At 34.2% G+C, this 18,501-nt stretch overlaps 1 protein-coding gene across 1 annotated transcript; it reads left to right on the top strand.

Annotated features, from left to right (window-relative positions):
* Positions 1 to 2,459: 2,459 nt before the first annotated feature.
* Positions 2,460 to 9,202, top strand: LOC149821211 (uncharacterized). Its single transcript, XM_089982447.1, has 4 exons — positions 2,460 to 2,615; positions 3,466 to 3,638; positions 8,203 to 8,398; positions 8,764 to 9,202. Exons 1-4 carry the CDS (start codon positions 2,534 to 2,536, stop codon positions 8,988 to 8,990), a joined length of 678 nt encoding a protein of 225 aa, XP_089838573.1. The 5' UTR covers positions 2,460 to 2,533; the 3' UTR covers positions 8,991 to 9,202.
* The last annotated feature ends 9,299 nt before the right edge of the window (positions 9,203 to 18,501 follow it).

Genomic DNA, 18,501 nt, shown 5'->3' with positions numbered 1-18,501 from the left:
ATAAATCATAGTTAAAAGACCGAACAACACTATAAATCATTGTAAGGCTCGTTGGAGACCCAAAAATACTACAAATCATAGTAGTGACTCATTAGAGACCCAAAAAAATCATAACAATAATTTGCTGAATAATATTGTCAATCAAATAACGATTTGTTGAATAAGTGCTACAACAGTCATGATATGGGGGCCAAAATCAGAACATTTATAAAATCTGGATACAAGGTCCTGGTATTTAATCAAAATAAAATAGTAATTGACCATGAAAAAATCTGAAAATTTACAGGGATGAACTAGACACATAAACGAAGAGAACCCGTTTTACAGAATTGAAAAATGATCTCCCATTAGGGAAATAAAATTCAAAAAAAATGGATCAAAATCTGACCCGTTAAAATGACACAGGGTGACAGGGTTATGGTTTTCGACCCAAAACTGGTATGAAAACCCCATAAAAATTACTGAAATTTGGTATGAACAAACTATATTAAATTTATAAAACAACCCTTTTTACGGATCGGAAAGATCATCTCTGGTTAGGGAGAAATCACTCCCGCAAGTTGGTCCTGATTCTGCTAAAATCCTGACGGTGCAAAATAACAGGTTTTGAATCTCGATTTTTAAAGTGGGTCAAACAAACTCAGAATGGTTTGATTTTTGGTGGAGAGCATGAAGACATATGCATTAAGTTGCAGTAAAAAAATCAGATTAAAATGAGCTCTGGTTACATACAAATTGATAGATCTAAAATGCACCAGAATTCAAAGTATAATCTAGAAAGCAACTGAACATGATGAAAGCAAACTGCACATGCGTGGATGTTCAAACATGAGATCTAATGCCTTAAAATATGAATGGGTAAAAACTTTGAATCAGACTCCACAACTCTTCAAGTTGAATGATGCTACCCACGCTGGGAGGAGCCCCCAAACCCCCCTCCTGTAAGGGCAAAAACTCTAAATCAGGCTCCACAACTCATCAAGTTGAACGATGCTATAGTTAGTGTGCAGGTCAGTCGGTGTTTGATGGAGAAATGTTGGATCGTTTGTTGGATGTGCACAGAAGTAGAGAGAGAAGGGAGAGAGAGTGAGATGGTTGATGTTCATGGTCTTCTCCAGGGGGAACTCTTTGCCTCCCTTGATTTCTTCTCTAAAGAGAGAGAGAGTTTTACAGTGTTTTACGAAGAAGGAAGAAGAAGAAGATGACGATGAAAAGTTCAAACAGACATTTTTGATGGCTCAGGTTTGTTTCATCGGATGACCATCGGGAGGAGCTTCCAAACCCTTCTCCTGTAAGGGCAAAAACTCTGAATCAGGCTCCACAACAAATCAAGTTGAACGATGTTATCCACATTGGGAGGAGCTCCCAAACCCTCATCCTATAAGGGTAAAAACTGTGAATCAGACTTCATAACTCATCAAGTTGAATGATGCTACCCACGCTGGGAGGAGCCCTCAGACCCCCTCTTTTCTGTAAGGGTAAAAACTTTGAATCCGACTCCATAACTCTTCAAGTTGAATGATGCTACCCACGTTGGGAGGAGCCCCCAGACCCCTCTCCTATAAGGGTAAAAACTCTGAATCAGGATCTACAACTCATTTAGTTGAATGATACTACCCACGCTGGGATGAACCCCCAAACCCTCCTCCTGTAAGGGTAAAAACTCTGAATCAGGCTCCACAACAGTCAATGTGCAGGTCAGCCGGTGCTTGATGGAGCAATGTAAGATCTTCTATTGGATGTGCGTAGAAGCAGAAATAGAAGGGAGAGAGAGTGTGAGAGGGTTGATGTTCATGGCCTCCTCCAGGGGAGATTTCTTTCTCAGATAATCCTGCAGTGCAGAGACTGAGTCTTAAATAATCATCTTCGGGGCACTTAAGTCTTTACAACCACTCCTTTTCAAGAATCGTCATTTTTTTTTGCACCAATGGAGGAGAGGGTACTTAAGTCTTTGCAATCGCATTAAACTCCAACGCTAATTAATGCTGACAAACATGGGGATACGAGACACGCTTACATACGTGGTGCTCTTTGGGACCCCCGAGCATGAGATGTAGCTAACTGCCCTGTTCGGGGGGGAACATATAACCTGCTTTGCTTTTTTATCAGATACCGAGTTGAGTGTTGTACACGTAATTTTAGTAATAGTAGACTTTTGAAATTATACGGATCCGAGTTTAGGTTTAGGATTTTGTATTTGTGACCCCGCGAAACTCCAACCCGACGAATTGTTAATTGGGTGGGTTCGGGTACACCCTGATGGGAAGGATACCCGACCCATTGACAGCCCTAAGCTCTATCAAGGACCGGTTTCTGACATGTAATATCAAAACTGACCCGACTACTTTGGTCGACCGGGTTTCATTTCTGAACCGAACATGTACATTGATTCAACGTCTTCGTCATTTATAATAAAAGTTGAGGGGGGCATCGGGTCTTTTGCCACCAACCACACGGTTGGGGAGAAAGCATCACAAGGGGAAGGATCTCTCTCTCTCTCTCTGTGCCAGCTCCGACTCGGCCTCATGATTCCATGAAGGGCGTATCTTTTTACCGAATCGGAATTCCGGTTCCATGGACGCTCCTCTGTTGCACCCTCCTCATGCTCCCTTCAGGTAAACCCTCTTCTCCCTTTTGTTGGCGTTTGTTCTCTCTCTCTCTCTCTCTCTCTCTCTCTCTCTCTCTCTCTCTCTCGTGTAAATAATTGCCCTTGAGACGTCTGCTTACCCAAACGCCGTTTTCCTTTTCTCCTTCCGTTCGTTCCGTAATTCTTCTTTTCTTTCTTGATCCGGTTTCGTTCATGATCCAAACGAACGGAAAACGGGAAAGGAAAAGGAATTGTTGTCCCCCATTTTGTTGATATTAGGCTTTTTTTAGTCTAATTTTATTAATTGATGCATATTCCAAAGATTTTATTGATTAGGACATAGGAATTTGTCCTTTTTTTGCATTGTGTTAATTTAAATGGTAATATGGTTAAGGTTAGGGATATTTGGGCAGGAAAATTGGGAATCTATGTCATGATTTGGAATGAAGGGACAGGTCAGTTTGAGGTTAGCGTGCGGTGTTGTTGTTATTTACTCTTGGGGATTTTGCTGTTTGGCATGTGTGAACAGTATCAAGCATGGGCGAGCTCTGTTCCTCTACGTGGTCGATGGATAAAATGTGTAATTGTTAGAGATATGTGAATGTCTGAACTCGATTTGATTTTTTTGTGAGAAACTTATGTTGTGATTGGCAGGAATTAAAATTCTGCTGCTTCTTGTCCCTAGGGCTGTCGTTCGATGCGAGTTAAAGCTTGTTGAATTCAAAAATGAGTTTGACAAGCCCGATTCGACGACAGTCTCAAGTTCAATTGGAACAGTGTGGGGAGCTTGAGCTTGGACTCTGGGTGAGGCGGGACTTAGTGTGGTATCATGTGAGTTGTGGGAGATTTTTCTGAGTTTTGTTGGTTTTATTTCACAGGAATTCTTTCGGCTGGAGTTGTTACGTTGAAATCAATTGAGATTTTTACAACTCATGAATGGCTTAAAGAACCAACTGTTTATTTTCAATGTAAAGGAAAGAACAGGACGGTTTTGCCTGATGTGAAAAAGTCTCACTACTTATATGCTTTCAAAGGTGAAGAATCTTGGCAGGTTTGCAAGAAGTGCCTTCTTTTTCTTTTCTGTTCTTTGTGCATAGAAATCTTAAAGAACCTCTTTTTTCCTGTGAAACAAAGGGGTCCTAAGTCAATATCGTGAGTGTTGATTTGGAATTTGATACAATTGTTCTTATGATACACGAAAGAAATTTGATTGTCATGGTTGTTTCTGAAGTGGCAATGATTTCTACTCTTTCAAGAGGTTTAGGGAAAAGATTAATCAAAGAGCATGTTAATTCATGTCACTTACCGATGATGTTTGTTTGTTTTTTCGATGAAAACACTGGGGGAAAGACCCCTTTCCTTTATTTGGACACTATATACAACAGTACACAAGAAGAATCATTCTATACAGTCATCAAAAGAAAGCAAACAAAACACCCAAAAAAATTAGCCATTCACAGGACGTGTATCGCTCTCCAACCAGACATCCCAGTTGGCCGACTTGTTCTGCCAAGTCTTCTCTTCCATCTCCCGTAAAGGCCACAAAAATAATCCACCCACTACTACAGATATATCTCCTTAGAACTGCATTTTCCACAAATAATGTCTCATGAAATCTTCCTTACCCCAATTTTTAGGAACTCACTATTTTCGTTCTGAAGACTGAACACCACCCTGCGCTGATTGCCCACTTTACTTTGAGCAATTTGAATGTGCACTTGTTGGACACCTGGCTGCTGAGAGAGAGAAGCAAATAAACCAGTATGCACCCAGATTTTAAACAGCTTCCACTCCTCATTGTAGTGAAGCTTCCACAGATTTTCTACACAGGCATACCACACTACCTGCTTGGCTGTGCTCACAACGGCATCCAAATTTGAATGAATCGCCTCCATATTACTATGTGGATGACCTGCTTCCAGCAATCTGCAATCCATCTATTACTAAACCTTCTTGAAAACCACCATTTGCTGATGCTTTTATGGCATGTACAAATCCAACTATTTCACCTATATGAGAGCTATCCATGTCTCCGATGTTTGTAAGGAAGTTTCATGAATGGAAGTCACAACTACTCTTCTGTTTAGAATTTTGAAACAAATGTTTGTTTTTCATGTTATTGGTGCAGGAATTTTTGGATTTTAGATTTTGGGTCATTTTTTCCTTGTACAATAATTATTGCTGCCTTGTTTTGCTGTACTTATTTGATGGGTGTGCAAAACAACTACTATGATTCAATGAACTATGGTACTTCCAACTTATGGATGCCAAAGTGATGAGCCATTGTGAGGTAAAATTTCTGACCTGTTTATTTAAATGGTAGGTCACGGTTTGGGTGCTTTATAATATTATTATGTCTCTTGTTTTGTGTATTTTTTTTCTTTTTCATGCTAAGTGTAAGAATTGTACTGAGAAGCATAATAGTCACAAAATGCTGCTTAATATTTTGTTGTTTCCGCTATATGTGAACAGTTGTGTCAAAAGAGATTAGTGAAGTTGATATGGTAGTCCTGATTGTGCACAAGCAGGAACGTAGGGAGGAATCTAATGCAGGTAACATGAGGAAAGAATCCCATGGAAATTTGTTATATTACTTTTCACATCTCCGGCACCAAACTAAATAATGGAGATTGTACCAAATATTAGTTGTACCCAATTCGGTGAGAAGTCTATTCATACGATAGTTTCCTTTCACAAAAATGATACAGGTGATATGATCCCATCTCTACAAAATGATGTGCATTCATAGTTTTCATCCTTGATTCCCTTCTTATTTTTCTTTTTCACCCTAAGGATAAGGTCTTATTTTCTGAGAGTGAGTGAGCATTTGTCATAGAGGCCTCTTTCTGTCTTCATGCAGGGTCAGTGATGGAAGATGAAAACTATGTCACATAAGAGGATAAAAATCAGAACCAAAAGCTACAATTGGACATGTCAGAGGGTTAATAGATTTGTAGAAGAGTTGCAATGCTCAATTCTATCACTATATTACATAGGAGGATAAAAATCCGAACCAAAAGCTACAAATGGACATAATAAGGGAGATTGATTTATAGAAGAGTTGCAATGCTCAATTCTCCTATGAAAACTTCAGAAGATTATCCTGCTTTAGATATTTAAGGCTGTACTCGAGTTCCAGTCTCCCAGGACCAAGATACTGACTCATCTCTTTACTGTTTTGGGAAAAGGCTTTGCAAACAGTACCCATTTCGTTTGTTGACCCTTAATCGTATGCTGAAGTCGCGCAGAGATTTTGTTGCCAGTTCTAATTGATATTGATGAATCTCACGATGATAAGAGATGGACACAAAAGAGAATTGTGAGGCTTGGTAACCATCCATTTGTCCTTATGAAAAAATGGTGGAAATGCAATAGAGCAGAATTTGTAGTGAGAGAGGTAAGACAAATGATCGTCTATGGATTATCAAAAAGCATTTTCTCCAATTACTAAATGAACTCTACTTAGGTCATTTTCTTCTCCAATTCCTTGTCTTAACCATGGTTGTCAGTTGAGGAAGCGAGAGCGGGAAGCAATACGGGAAGCGGGAGCAGGAAGTGAGGCACTTTCAAAATTTTAGGAAGCGGGAAGCGTGGGACCACTTAGGAGCGAATCGGGAAGCGTCTCGGAAGCGACCTAGGAAGCGTTTCAGAAGCGAGGGGGAAGCAAAAAAAATAAAAACAAAAAATACAAAATACAAAAAATTGGAAAAAATGGGGGAAGCGTGATGGGAAGGGAAGCACGCTTCCCCTTTTACCTAGGTGCTTCCGGTAACTCTGGTCTTAACTAATTGTCAAGAATGCTTGCCATGATGGTTGTTTCCTCCACTGTAATTCCAATCCAAGAAGGTAAGGAAACAAGGTTTGCAAGTTAAAGAGGGCTATGCATGGATCAGATTAATCTGCAAAGATTTGTTTGATGCTGCTTTAAGGTCTGGATATTAGAGGGGTGTGAGTACATTTTATTTGTGTGGCAAGGAGACAAGGACTCGGTAACTATTTCAGCTGCAGATTTGTGACAAGTGACAAAATATAATAGATTACAGAGTCAAAGGTTGAAAAAAGGTCCTGAACCACGTTTTGAATTAAAAAGGCACACTTTTTTTTCCTTTGACATGTGGATGCAATGGGGATTAAGTTGTTAGACCCTACTTGGGTAATATGATTTCTCAAAGTATGTTCTCCATCTCCCAAGGTAAATGGTTGTTAGGATGCAAAGTGGATGGGACTCTTGTTAAACCAAATCGTGAACTAGACATATGGAAATCTACATTAAATCTTGCTATCTTATATGTCTAACCATCAAATTTCAAGACATAGGTATCCTATGAATATAGCCAATAAGTTCAGTCATGCTTAAACTCTCACATCTGGCTTGCATGTGGAATCCTAAAGACATAAGAAGGAAAACCTGAAAATCGATTCTATGTTCCACCTATGCACATGGTAATATGAAACCTATAACAATGCCAATAGGATAGGGTCAATGGATGATTGATTTACATTGGGTATGAGGCAGCTCTGTGTTATGGTGAAGAAAAATCAAAATGCAGTTGATTGCTCAAGTATTGAAGCAGAATATAGTGCCACTAACCATGGGTTTTACAAAGGTCATGGATAAATATATGTCCGTTTCATGACTGAACTTTCCACAGCTTTGATTTGCAATAAAAAAGTGACCTTTTATAGGCTCCCCATGCATTGTCTAAGCCATAGTCACAAATATAGGTATTGACTATATCTCGGTGCGACTATTTCTCGTGATATTATGGGTTTGGTGATAAATCTTGGGGCTTAAAAAATATTATAAATAACAAAAATAAGTAAAAAAATATTGTGTTTAGACAAAAAATGCATAAATAATAAAATAAACAAGTAAAAAATATAAAAGAAAGAAGAAAAACATATTTAAAATGTAAAAAATAAATAAAAACTGTAAAACTAATTGATAATATTGTGATAATATCACGAGAACATCACAATATTCTCATGATAATATTGTGATATTATCAAATTGGTGATATTTTCAAAATATCACAATATTTTCAAAATATCATGATATTTTACCTATATTGTCGTTTGCTGAATTTACAGTGATAATATCGCGATATTTTGAAAATATTGCCGATCTGTGACTATGGTCTAAGCACAAAGCATAAAGAAGTTAACAACCATTTTATGTGGTGAAATGCATAATTTATTTATAGTACATTGTAATTTAGATGCTTTATAACTCGTTATGTTCTCATTTTCTTCTTTAGTGACTAGAGGCATCTTCACCATTCTTAGTAAGAGATGAATAAATGGTTTACTAGTACCTAGGCTATTTACGGTTTGCTTACCATAATAATTGCATTCCAAGCTCTTCCCCTCTCTCCTTTCTCTCTTCTTATTTTCAATTCTCTCTCCTGTTTCCTCTTTCTCACATTGGTATTAAACCAAATGATCACATGAACATTTAAATTCAACAGTTTTATTTGAGAATTCTTCTAATGGGAGGTTTTAACTTTATGTGCGGTTTTCAGTTGTCAGTAATTGAAGTTTCATCGTTCTGTAGTTATTTGACTTGTGAAAGAGTTTCTGCTTATGGTCTTAACTTTTCAACACCTACTGTGCAGCCTCTGACAGAGCTTCCAGATAAGAAATGCAAGAGGTGTGGGCTGTATGAGAAAAACACTATAATGTCCGATGATGTATTTGATGAGTGGGAGCTGTGCTCAGATGACTTCCTGACCCCTGATGGCAGATACATTCATTTTAAGGCCAAGGAATTCAATGCCACCTTTCTGTGTCCTCAGTGCCTTCTTGAACATGGTTGGTATTTCCGTGTACAGTTGTACCTGAATTGATTGCCCTGACAATATCTAAAGACACCATCCTTAAAGAACATAAAAAATGCACATTTTGAAGGCATGAATATCCCAATATTTAAATGGACAACTGGAATTTGGACTAGAATAATTGTGTAACAGGTGTTACTCGTAGACCTGAATTTTTGGGTGACACTGTTGTCTAATTAGCTACTTGACTGACTTGTGCAAGTCCACTGGACTCTAGCAAATCAGGACAAATTTCTTTGTTTCTGATACAGTGCGCCCACCCTAACACTGCATAGGAAAGCATATGAGAGTTCTCTTTCTGTTCTGAACTTTTTATGGTACTTGTTGCTATGAATGCAGGTGGCCATGATTCTAATTTAACAAGCAGCAATACTGCTAAACATGGGAGCATACTTTTGATGGTACTGGTGGTGGTTTTGGCTTCCAGTTTGTGTGTCTTTGGGGGCATAGCAATATATAGATACTGGCAGAAAAGGAAGAGGGAACAAGATCAGGCAAGATTTCTGAAGCTTTTTGAACAGGATGACGACATTGATGCTGAGTTAGGCCTTGGAAACGAAATATAAAAACACATCAAGCTGGGTCTTGGGTTTGAAGCAAATTTCAAGCTTGAAACTCATTTTCTCATTGTCATCTGTAACGTAGTTGTATAGGACATGCTCTCCGTTGATATATACAAACATTGCGCGCCTTGAATGAATTATTTAAGACTGATCACACATCCTAAACGTTTCTGTTTTTATTGTGAAAAGGAGTATATAATAGTGCTGCTGTCACAACCTTCTATTTTTCTTGTGAAAAGGAGTATGATGTAGTTTTGTTATCTAGTTCAGTGTGACACCTACATCCATCTTAGATCAGCCTGGCACAGTGGGAGGGGGTCTTGGCTACTAGGCGGGTGGGGAAGGTTCCATTCCCATGAGTGTCCACAGGTTCACACAGCCAAGACAGCGACCATAAGTACCCACTAGGTCTTTGATCCTGGGGCTGGTTTCTCCATTTCTCATGAAAAAAATATATACTATTTTGCATTTGAGATGCATATATACTAAGGGAAATTTTTCAAATAGTGATCAATGTTACAAAAAAGGCCTATGTTTTGATAAATAGCAATTTTAAGGTTCATCTTTTCAAATAAATACAATAATTCACGTTTAAGTTACTTTACATTATTTGTCTAAGAGCACGTTTGAAAGCAAGAAAATTTTTCACAGGAAAAGAAAATTTTGCTTGTGAGAAATTTTGATATGATAACTTTTTCAAATGAAAAATTTTCACTTGTTTGTATAGTACCAGAAAATGGACTGGAAAATGTGAGAAAAATGAGAGAGATAAAATGGTGGTGGTGGGAGGATGATGAAGATAGAGAAAACTCTTGTTGTGTTAGCTCATGGAATGAGATGTGTTGTGGGCGAATGGTTGCCCTATTACAAAAAGGAAATGATGGAAAAAATTCCTCCACCCTTCCACGTGAAAGAATTTTTCCTATTAAAAATCATACTTTTTAGAAGAAAAAAAATTCTCTTGTTTGTAATGGTTAAAAAAGTTATAACTTTTTCTTTCCTACTTTCACTTTTCCAAAATTTCACAATAAATGAACATACCACAAAATTTCTACAAGTTTATTAGCACTAGTGGTGCAAATGAGTTGGATTTGGGACTTAGGTTTTGCAAATTTTGGTTCTGGATTCGACTATGATCAAAATCCTCATGTATTTAGTTGTTTCAGATTAGAACCTTTTGCATCTCTAATTAGCACTTCCGAAGGGTGATTGGATTTGATGGATCCAGCATGAGGGGATCCAATGGATTTTTTTTTTTTGAGAATTAAAGTAATTGACCGAAGGGCACCACCAGGAGTGGAGCCTGTGGCTTAATTTTACTCAACACAGGGATCCAATGGAATTCATAATTGCATTTTAGATTTGGATACTTTTAGTTTGTTTGGATATTCGAATCCTATCCAAGATCTGACATAGGGTAAGATTTTTTGTTTTTGCTATAAATAATTGGTACGGGGTTTCTGGGAGGGAGTTTTGAGTGGATGAATGAAATTATTATTTTTTCTTGAGTTTATGCATTATTTTTTTATTTTCCATTGTTCTTGTTTTCATTGCCTAATTTGAGAAACAATATTTTGATGATGAATATGTGATATGAAATAATATGATATGTTTATGTTTAACATGATGATATGTGAAATGCTATATTATGACTTAATATGATATGATTTATTGTGTATCTAACGTGTATTTGATGCAAGGTTCTTTCACTAAAGAATAGTTAAGACTATGTGATCACGTGCAACATTTGAAGCAATCATACTCGGATATTTGAAGGAAAGCTTGATTGGTTCAATCGTCATAAAGTCTCTCTTCAAGATGGAGATGATCGGCCACCTTAAGAATGTTATTTTTTCATCTTAGAGTCATATGTAACAAAACCTTCAAAAAGCATGCATAATTCATATTTCTATTTATATTTCAAAAATCACACTTTAACGTATGAGTCATGTCATTTCAAAAAGACAATTTTTTAATATAGTCGTTGAGTATGTTTTTTGAATTATTTCAAAAAGGTTAAATCAAACCTTGTAGAACAATCATTGTACTTCCTACAGACATTTATGTAAAAGACAACTATTGATAAGATATAATGACTCATGATTTCAAAAGCATTTATGTAAAAGAAAACTATTGAAAAGATATAGTAGCTCATGATATAAGAGCATTAACTCAAGAAATGACGATTTGTAAAATAATCATTGTTTTAAATACTCAAGCATTAATTGCACTTTAAAGATTTATTCAAGAAATGACGATTTATAAAATAATCATTATTTTAAATTCTCAAGCATTTATTGTACTTCAAATCATTTAATTAAAAAATAATGATTTGTAGTAAAAGCATTATTTTTATAATACACAAACATTTATTGTTTAAACAAAGCATTTATTAAAGAAATGATGACCTATGAAAAAGTGAAATGGTACACGAATTATTATAGTCTAAAGTACATAACTTTTTCATAAAAAAATGATGTCTTGAAGAGACATGGTGTCTCATATAAAAAAGTACACACATTTGAAATAGTATTTAAAAAAGACACGCCTTTTTGTAAACATATATATACAAACAAAAAAGTGTCAAAAGAAAAGAGACAATGAGCTTATTGACAAAAACATGAATCTGTAGTGAGAAAAATCAAAAAGAAAAATTTGTTCTCTTGAGTGATTATTCTTTCCACTTTTGAAAAGAAAATAATCTGAGAGAATCTTCAAAATTTGAGATATTCTAAAAGTGCATTCATCTGTTGCATATTGTTTTGAAGGTTCTATAGGGAAAGTGTGTAAAATTTCAGTTTCTCAGTATTGATCCTTCTTGAGATTGAGAAGAAGACCTCTATAGGCTTATCTGTTTGAGGGTGTTGTAGTATTGATCTTTCTCGAAATTGAGAAGAAGACCTCTACAAAGTTGTCTGTAAGAGGGTGTTCTAATATTTATCCTTATTGAATTTGACAATGAGGAAATAGTGAAATACTCAAGTGGTAAGACTTGAGGACTGGATGTAGGTCAGGTGTTTGACTGAACCAAATATAAATCATGTATTCTCTGTGGGTTGACTGCAATTAATTTTTATTTCTGATCCGTAATCAAATCCACTATTCACCCCCCTTTAGTGGAATTTAATTTGGTATCAGAGCAGGTTTTACTGGATCAGACATAATAAGTCCTCTGACATAAAATGGCAGCATCTTCCTATGTTCGTGATATTGAAGGTTAACACTCCTCTTATCCTCCTTTTTTTACTAGCACTAATTATGGATATTGAAAGTGTAGAATGATCATATTTCTCAAGTCTGTAGACTTTGCAGTATGGAAGATTGTAGAATGTCCATATACATCTCCAGCATCAGACTATGCTTCATAGTCTGATGAAGAAAGGAAGATGGCAAATTTAAATGCAAAAGCTATGAATGCATTATATTGTATCATCGATCAAAATGAGTTTAACAGAATATTTATCTGTGATTCTGCATATGATATATGGCATTCTCTGAAAGTCATCCACGAATGAACTAACAGAGTAATTAAAAAAGCAAAGATCTCATCTTTAGTTCGAAAATACGAACTATTCAAAATGAATAAAGATGAATCTATTATAGAGATGTTCAGTAGATTCACCAACATCACCAATTATCTTTAATCTCTGGGAGAAACCTATTCTCAGACTGATAGGGTGAAAAAGATTTTGAGATCTCTCATATCTGATTAGGAGAAGAAGACCACAGCTATCGAAGAAGCCTAAGATCTATCAAAATTAACCTTGGACGATCTCATAGGAAATGTAATGGCCTATGAAGTGCACATGAAGGAAAGAAGGGGAGAAGAACAACTTTCAAAGAAAACTCTTGTCTTCCCAGCTCTTCCTGAAGAAGATGATTCAGAAAATGACTCTAAAATAGCTCTTATAACTCGAAGATTCCAATGATTTATGAAAAATGATAGGTTGTTCAAAAAGTATAAGGAAAAGCAGGATCCTAAAGAAGAAATTAGCTGCTATCAATGCAAAAACTAGGTCATGTAAGACGTGACTGTCCTCTTCTAAAAAGAAGAACCAAAGAAGAAGACCCAAAGAAAAAATACTTCAAGAAGAAAGCTTTTCATGCTCAATGGGATGACTCAGAGCCATCCTCAAGTGAAGATTCAAGTGATGATGAAGCAAAAACAACAAACATGTGCTCCATGGCAAAAGAAAGCCCTGTAAGTCCAAAATCTATTTTTTTTATGAACTTCTAGATGCTTTTCAAAAACTATTTGAAGAATCTAAAAAAATGAGTCACAAAAATAAAGTTTTAAAATCTGAAAACATAGATCTTTCTCAGAAAAATAAAAATCTTACTATTGAAAATTCTGATCTAAAGGAGAAAAATCTAAGGCTAGCTTCTAAAATTAATTCTACAAGTGCAAAGACTAAAAGTCTTTAAATAAAAATTTCAAAGTTAAGAAGTAAAACTGAAAACCTGATGAAAATGGTTTTCAAATTTACCAAAGGAAAAGAGAACATAAATAAACTTCTAGCTTCTCAAAGAGTCTCCTTTTACAAGAATAACATTGGTTACTCTCATTTCAATAAACCATCTTGTACTAATCAGAAAACCACTTTTGTTAAAAGTTCTTTCAATTCCAAACTAAGTTATCATTCTTATAAGACAAATATTATGTATTCTTTCCTGATTAAAGAGAAACCCAAATCTAAATGGATCTGGGTTCCTAAATCTAACAAAAAAGAACCTGATTTGTTACCAAAAAAGTTATTTACTTGATTTGTTGTAGGCTCTCAAAAAAAAGAACAGGTGGATATTCAAAGCATATAATGGGACATTCAGATCTATTTGTTGTTCTTCAGTATAAGGAAGGAGGAACTATCACCTTTGGAGATAATAACAAAGGTTTAATAATCGGTATTGGTAATATCGGTAATATCGGTAATATCGATCACCCACTTATTAAAGATGTCCTTCTTGTGAAAGGTTTAAAGCATAATCTTCTAAGCATCAATCAAATGTGTGACATTGGATATAATGTCAGCTTTAAACATAATGCATGTCTTATATTTTACTCAAACAAAAATATTATTTTAAAAGGGCTAAGAAGAAATAATATTTATGAACTATATCTAGATAGTATTTCTGAACTTTGTCTCACTGCCAATAATGACTTTCAAAATCTGTGGCATATGAGGATGTGACATATCAACTTTAAATATATCTCAAAACTTGCCAAAAATAATTTGGTTTGTGGGTTGCCTAAAATGTCTTTTAAAAAAGATTATTTTTGTGATGCATGTCAATTAGGAAAGTTGTCAAAATCATCTTTTAAATAAAAAAATATGGTGTCAAGTAAAAGACCTTTAAAACTTCTACACCTAGATCTTTTTTGTCCTTCAAGAATAGCTAGTCTTAATCATAGTAGACATGTTTTTGTCATTATTGGTGATTACTCAAGATTCACTTGGGTAATGTTTTTGAAAAATAAAAGTGACACATTTTATAAATTTGAGGTTTTATGCAAAAAATTATAAAAATGAAAAATCCTCTACAATTGTCAAAATTTGAAGTGACCATAGAAGAGAATTTGATAATGAACTTTTTATTAATTTATGTAACTTACATGATATTTCTCATAACTTTGCCTTTTCTAGAGTTGCACATCAAAATAGTATAGTAGAAAGAAAGAATAGAACTTTACAAGAATCTGCCAGAACAATGCTTCAACATAATAATCTTGTTAAATACTTTTGGGCTAAAGCTGTAAATATTGCATGTTATATCTTAAATAGAGTTCTAATTAGGCTTTTATTAACAGAATTTCAAGAATAGACTATTTTAAAGTTTTTTGGTGTAAATGCTTTATCTTGAATACTAAAGATAGTCTTGATAAATTTGATGCTAAATATGTTGAAGGCATATTCTTAGGATATTCAAGTCATAGTAAATCATATAGAGTTTTCAATAAAAGTACTAACTCTATTGAAGAATCCCTGCATGTTAGCTTTGATGAATCTATTTGCAAATCTGTTCTTAATTATACTAATGATAATGACTTTATTAGTACAGATTTTTCTATAGATAATGCAGCAAAGCATAATGAAGATGGTCAACAAAGAACATTTGCTAAAATTAAAGATCATCCTCAAAAGCAGATATTGGGAGACCTATCTAAAGGGGTTCAAACAAGGGCCCAACTAAAACGAATTGCAAACATGGCATTCATTTCACAATTAGAGCCTAAAAAGATTGATGAAGCCATTTTGGACGAATTTTGGTTGCTTGCAATGACTGAAGAACTAAATCAATTCCAAAGGAATGATGTTTGGAATCTTGTTCCTAAACCAAAAGATCACTCAATCATTGGGACAAGATAAATTTTCAGAAATAAAATGGATGAGTCAGGTAATGTAATTAGGAATAAAGCAAGACTCATGGCTCAAGGATATAACCAGGAGGAAGGTATTGACTTTGACGAAACATTTGCTTCTGTTGTTAGACTTGAATCCATTCGTATATTTTTAGCTTATGCTAGCTATATGGATTTTAAATTATATCAAATGGATGTCAAAAGTGTTTTTTTAAATGAATTTATAAATGAAAAAATTTATGTAAAACAACCTTCAGGTTTTGAAAATGAATCATTTTCAGATCATGTATTCAAATTAAATCATGCTTTATATGGTTTATAACAAGCACCTCGTGCTTGGTATGATCGTCTTAAAACTTTTTTGTTAAAAAACAGATTTTCAACTGAAAAAGCATATTCAACTCTTTTTTTCAAAATAGTGAGTGCTCATACCTTAATTGTTCAAATATATGTGGACGATATCATTTTTGGATCTACTAATGGTAGTCTTTGTCAAGATTTCTCTAAGTATGTGCAGAAAGAGTTTGAGATGAGCATGATGGGGGAACTCACCTTCACATAAAGCAAACTAAGGATGAAGTGTTCATTAATCAAACAAAGTATGCAAATGAGCTTTAAAAGAGGTTCAAAATGGACTTATCGTCATCAAAGAACACACCTATTAGTACATCTACTACACTGGACAAGGATGAAGATGGTAAGATTGTAGATACAAAATTGTAAAAAGGTATGATTGGATCACTTCTATATTTAACTGTTAGCCGTCCAGATATCATGTTTAGTGTAAGTTTGTGTGCTAGATTTCAATCTGATCCTAAAGAATAACATCTAAAAGTTGTTAAGAGAATTATGAGATACTTAAAAGGAATAGTTGATTTTGGATTATTTTATTCAAAATCAGAAATTTTGACTTAATATTTTACAGTGATGTTGATTTTGCTAATAGTAAATCTGACAGAAAGAGTACAAGTGAAACCTGTCATTTGTTAGGACATTTTGTAGTCTCTTGGTTCAACAAGAAACAAAACTGTGTTTCTCTGTCAACTACTGAAATAGAAAATATTGCAGCAAGTCTTGCCTGCACTCAAGTTATTTGGATGAAGCAAACTTTAAATGATTTTGGATTAAAATACGAAAATACTATTATATTGTGTGATAATACAAGTGCAATAAATCTTTCAAAAAATCCTATATTGCACTCTCGTACCAAGCATATCTAAATTAGACATCATTTTCTACGTGATCAAGTTCTTAATAATGTAATTAAACTTGAATTTGTGCCTAAAAACCATCAATTAGCAGATATTTTTACTAAACCTCTTAAAAATGAGGATTTTATACGGATTAGACGTGAATTAGGCATTTGTAAATTAAATGATTTATAAATCTTCATTAATATTTTTTTAACTTGATCTATCTTTTTGTCAAAATGAAATTTTTTTGTCAAATCATCTTTCATGATTTTATGTTCTTGTCTCATATGGACTCTCTCTCTTAATATTGAAATATACTTCTTTATATTACTGATTTGATTTGATGTGTTCTCTGTTCTGGTGGATGTCCAAACAACACAAGATCTTCTCATGCAGAATCAAACATCTCTGCAGTCAGTGTTTCAATCCTTAAAGAGTGGTCAAGATGATATTCTCCAACATATGCATTCGTCATCTCACTCAAAATGACTTTTTCTTATGATGATACTCTTATCTTCTTTTTGTTGATGACAAAGGGGGAGAAAAACTTAAACTTATGTACACGTGATATGTACACAATAAACTCTAAACTCATGTGTGTTTTGATATGTCAGATTTTCACTTTTTCATGAATTATTTCTTACTTATGCATATTGCTATTATCTTAATGATCTTGATGTGTATGACATATTGATAGGGAGAGTTTATATTGTCATCATCAAAAAGGGAAAGAATGTTGAGAAACAATATTTTGATGATGAATATGTGATATGAGATAATATGATATGCTTATCATTAACATGATGATATGTGAAATGTTATATTATGACTTGATATGATATGATTTGTTGTGTATCTAACGTATATTCGATGCAAGGTTCTTTCACTAAAGAATAGTGAAGACTATGCGATCACGTGCAATATTTGAAGCAATCATACTCGGATATCTGAAGGAAAGCATGATTGGTTCAATCTTCATAAAATCTCTTTTCAACATGGAGATGATCGGCCACCTCATGAATGTCATTTTTTCTTCTTAGAGTCATATGTAACAGGACCTTCAAAAAGCATGCATAATTCATATTTCTATATATATTTCAAAAATCACACGTTAACGTATGAGTAACATCATTTCAAAAAGACAATTTTTAATATAGCCGTTGAGTAGGTTTTTTGAATTATTTCAAAAAGGTTAAATCAAACCTTGTTGAACAATCATTGTACTTCCTACAAGCATTTATATAAAAGACAATTATTGATAAGATATAATGACTCATGATTTCAAAAGCATTTATGTAAAAGAAAACTATTGAAAAGATATAATAGCTCATGATATAAGAACATTAACTCAAAAAATGATGATTTGTAAAATAATCATTATTTTAAATACTCAAACATTAATTATACTTCAAAGCATTTATTCAAAAAATGATGATTTATAAAATAATCATTATTTTAAATGCTCAAGCATTTATTGTACTTCAAATTATTTAATTAAGAAATGATTATTTGTAGTAAAAGCATTATTTTTAGAATACACAAACATTTATTGTTTAAACAAAGCATTTATTCAAGAAATGACAACTTATGAAAAAGTGAAGTGGTACACAAATTATTATAGTCTAAAGTACAAAACTTTTTCATAAAAGAAAGGATGACTTGAAGAGACAAGGTGTCTCATATCAAAAAGTACACTCATTTGAAATAGTGTTTAAAAAAGACATGTCTTTTTGTAAACCTATATATACAAACAAAAAGGTGTCAAAAGAAAAGAGACAGTGAGCTTATTGACAAAAACACGAATTTGTAGTGAGAAAAATCAAAAAGAAAATTTTGTTCTCTTGAGGGATTATTCTTTCTACTTTTGAAAAGAGAACAATCTGAGAGAATCTTCAAAACTTGAGATATTCTAAAAGTGTCTGTTGCGTATTGTTTTGAAGGTTTTATAGGGAAAGTGTGTAAT

The sequence above is a fragment of the Nuphar pumila genome, chromosome 12 (assembly GCF_984573655.1).
Source record: "Nuphar pumila chromosome 12, dmNupPumi1.hap1.1, whole genome shotgun sequence".
NCBI classification, from domain to species: domain Eukaryota; kingdom Viridiplantae; phylum Streptophyta; class Magnoliopsida; order Nymphaeales; family Nymphaeaceae; genus Nuphar; species Nuphar pumila.
Note: the sequence above shows the minus strand (reverse complement) of the source record. Positions and strands in the feature narration are given on the sequence as shown.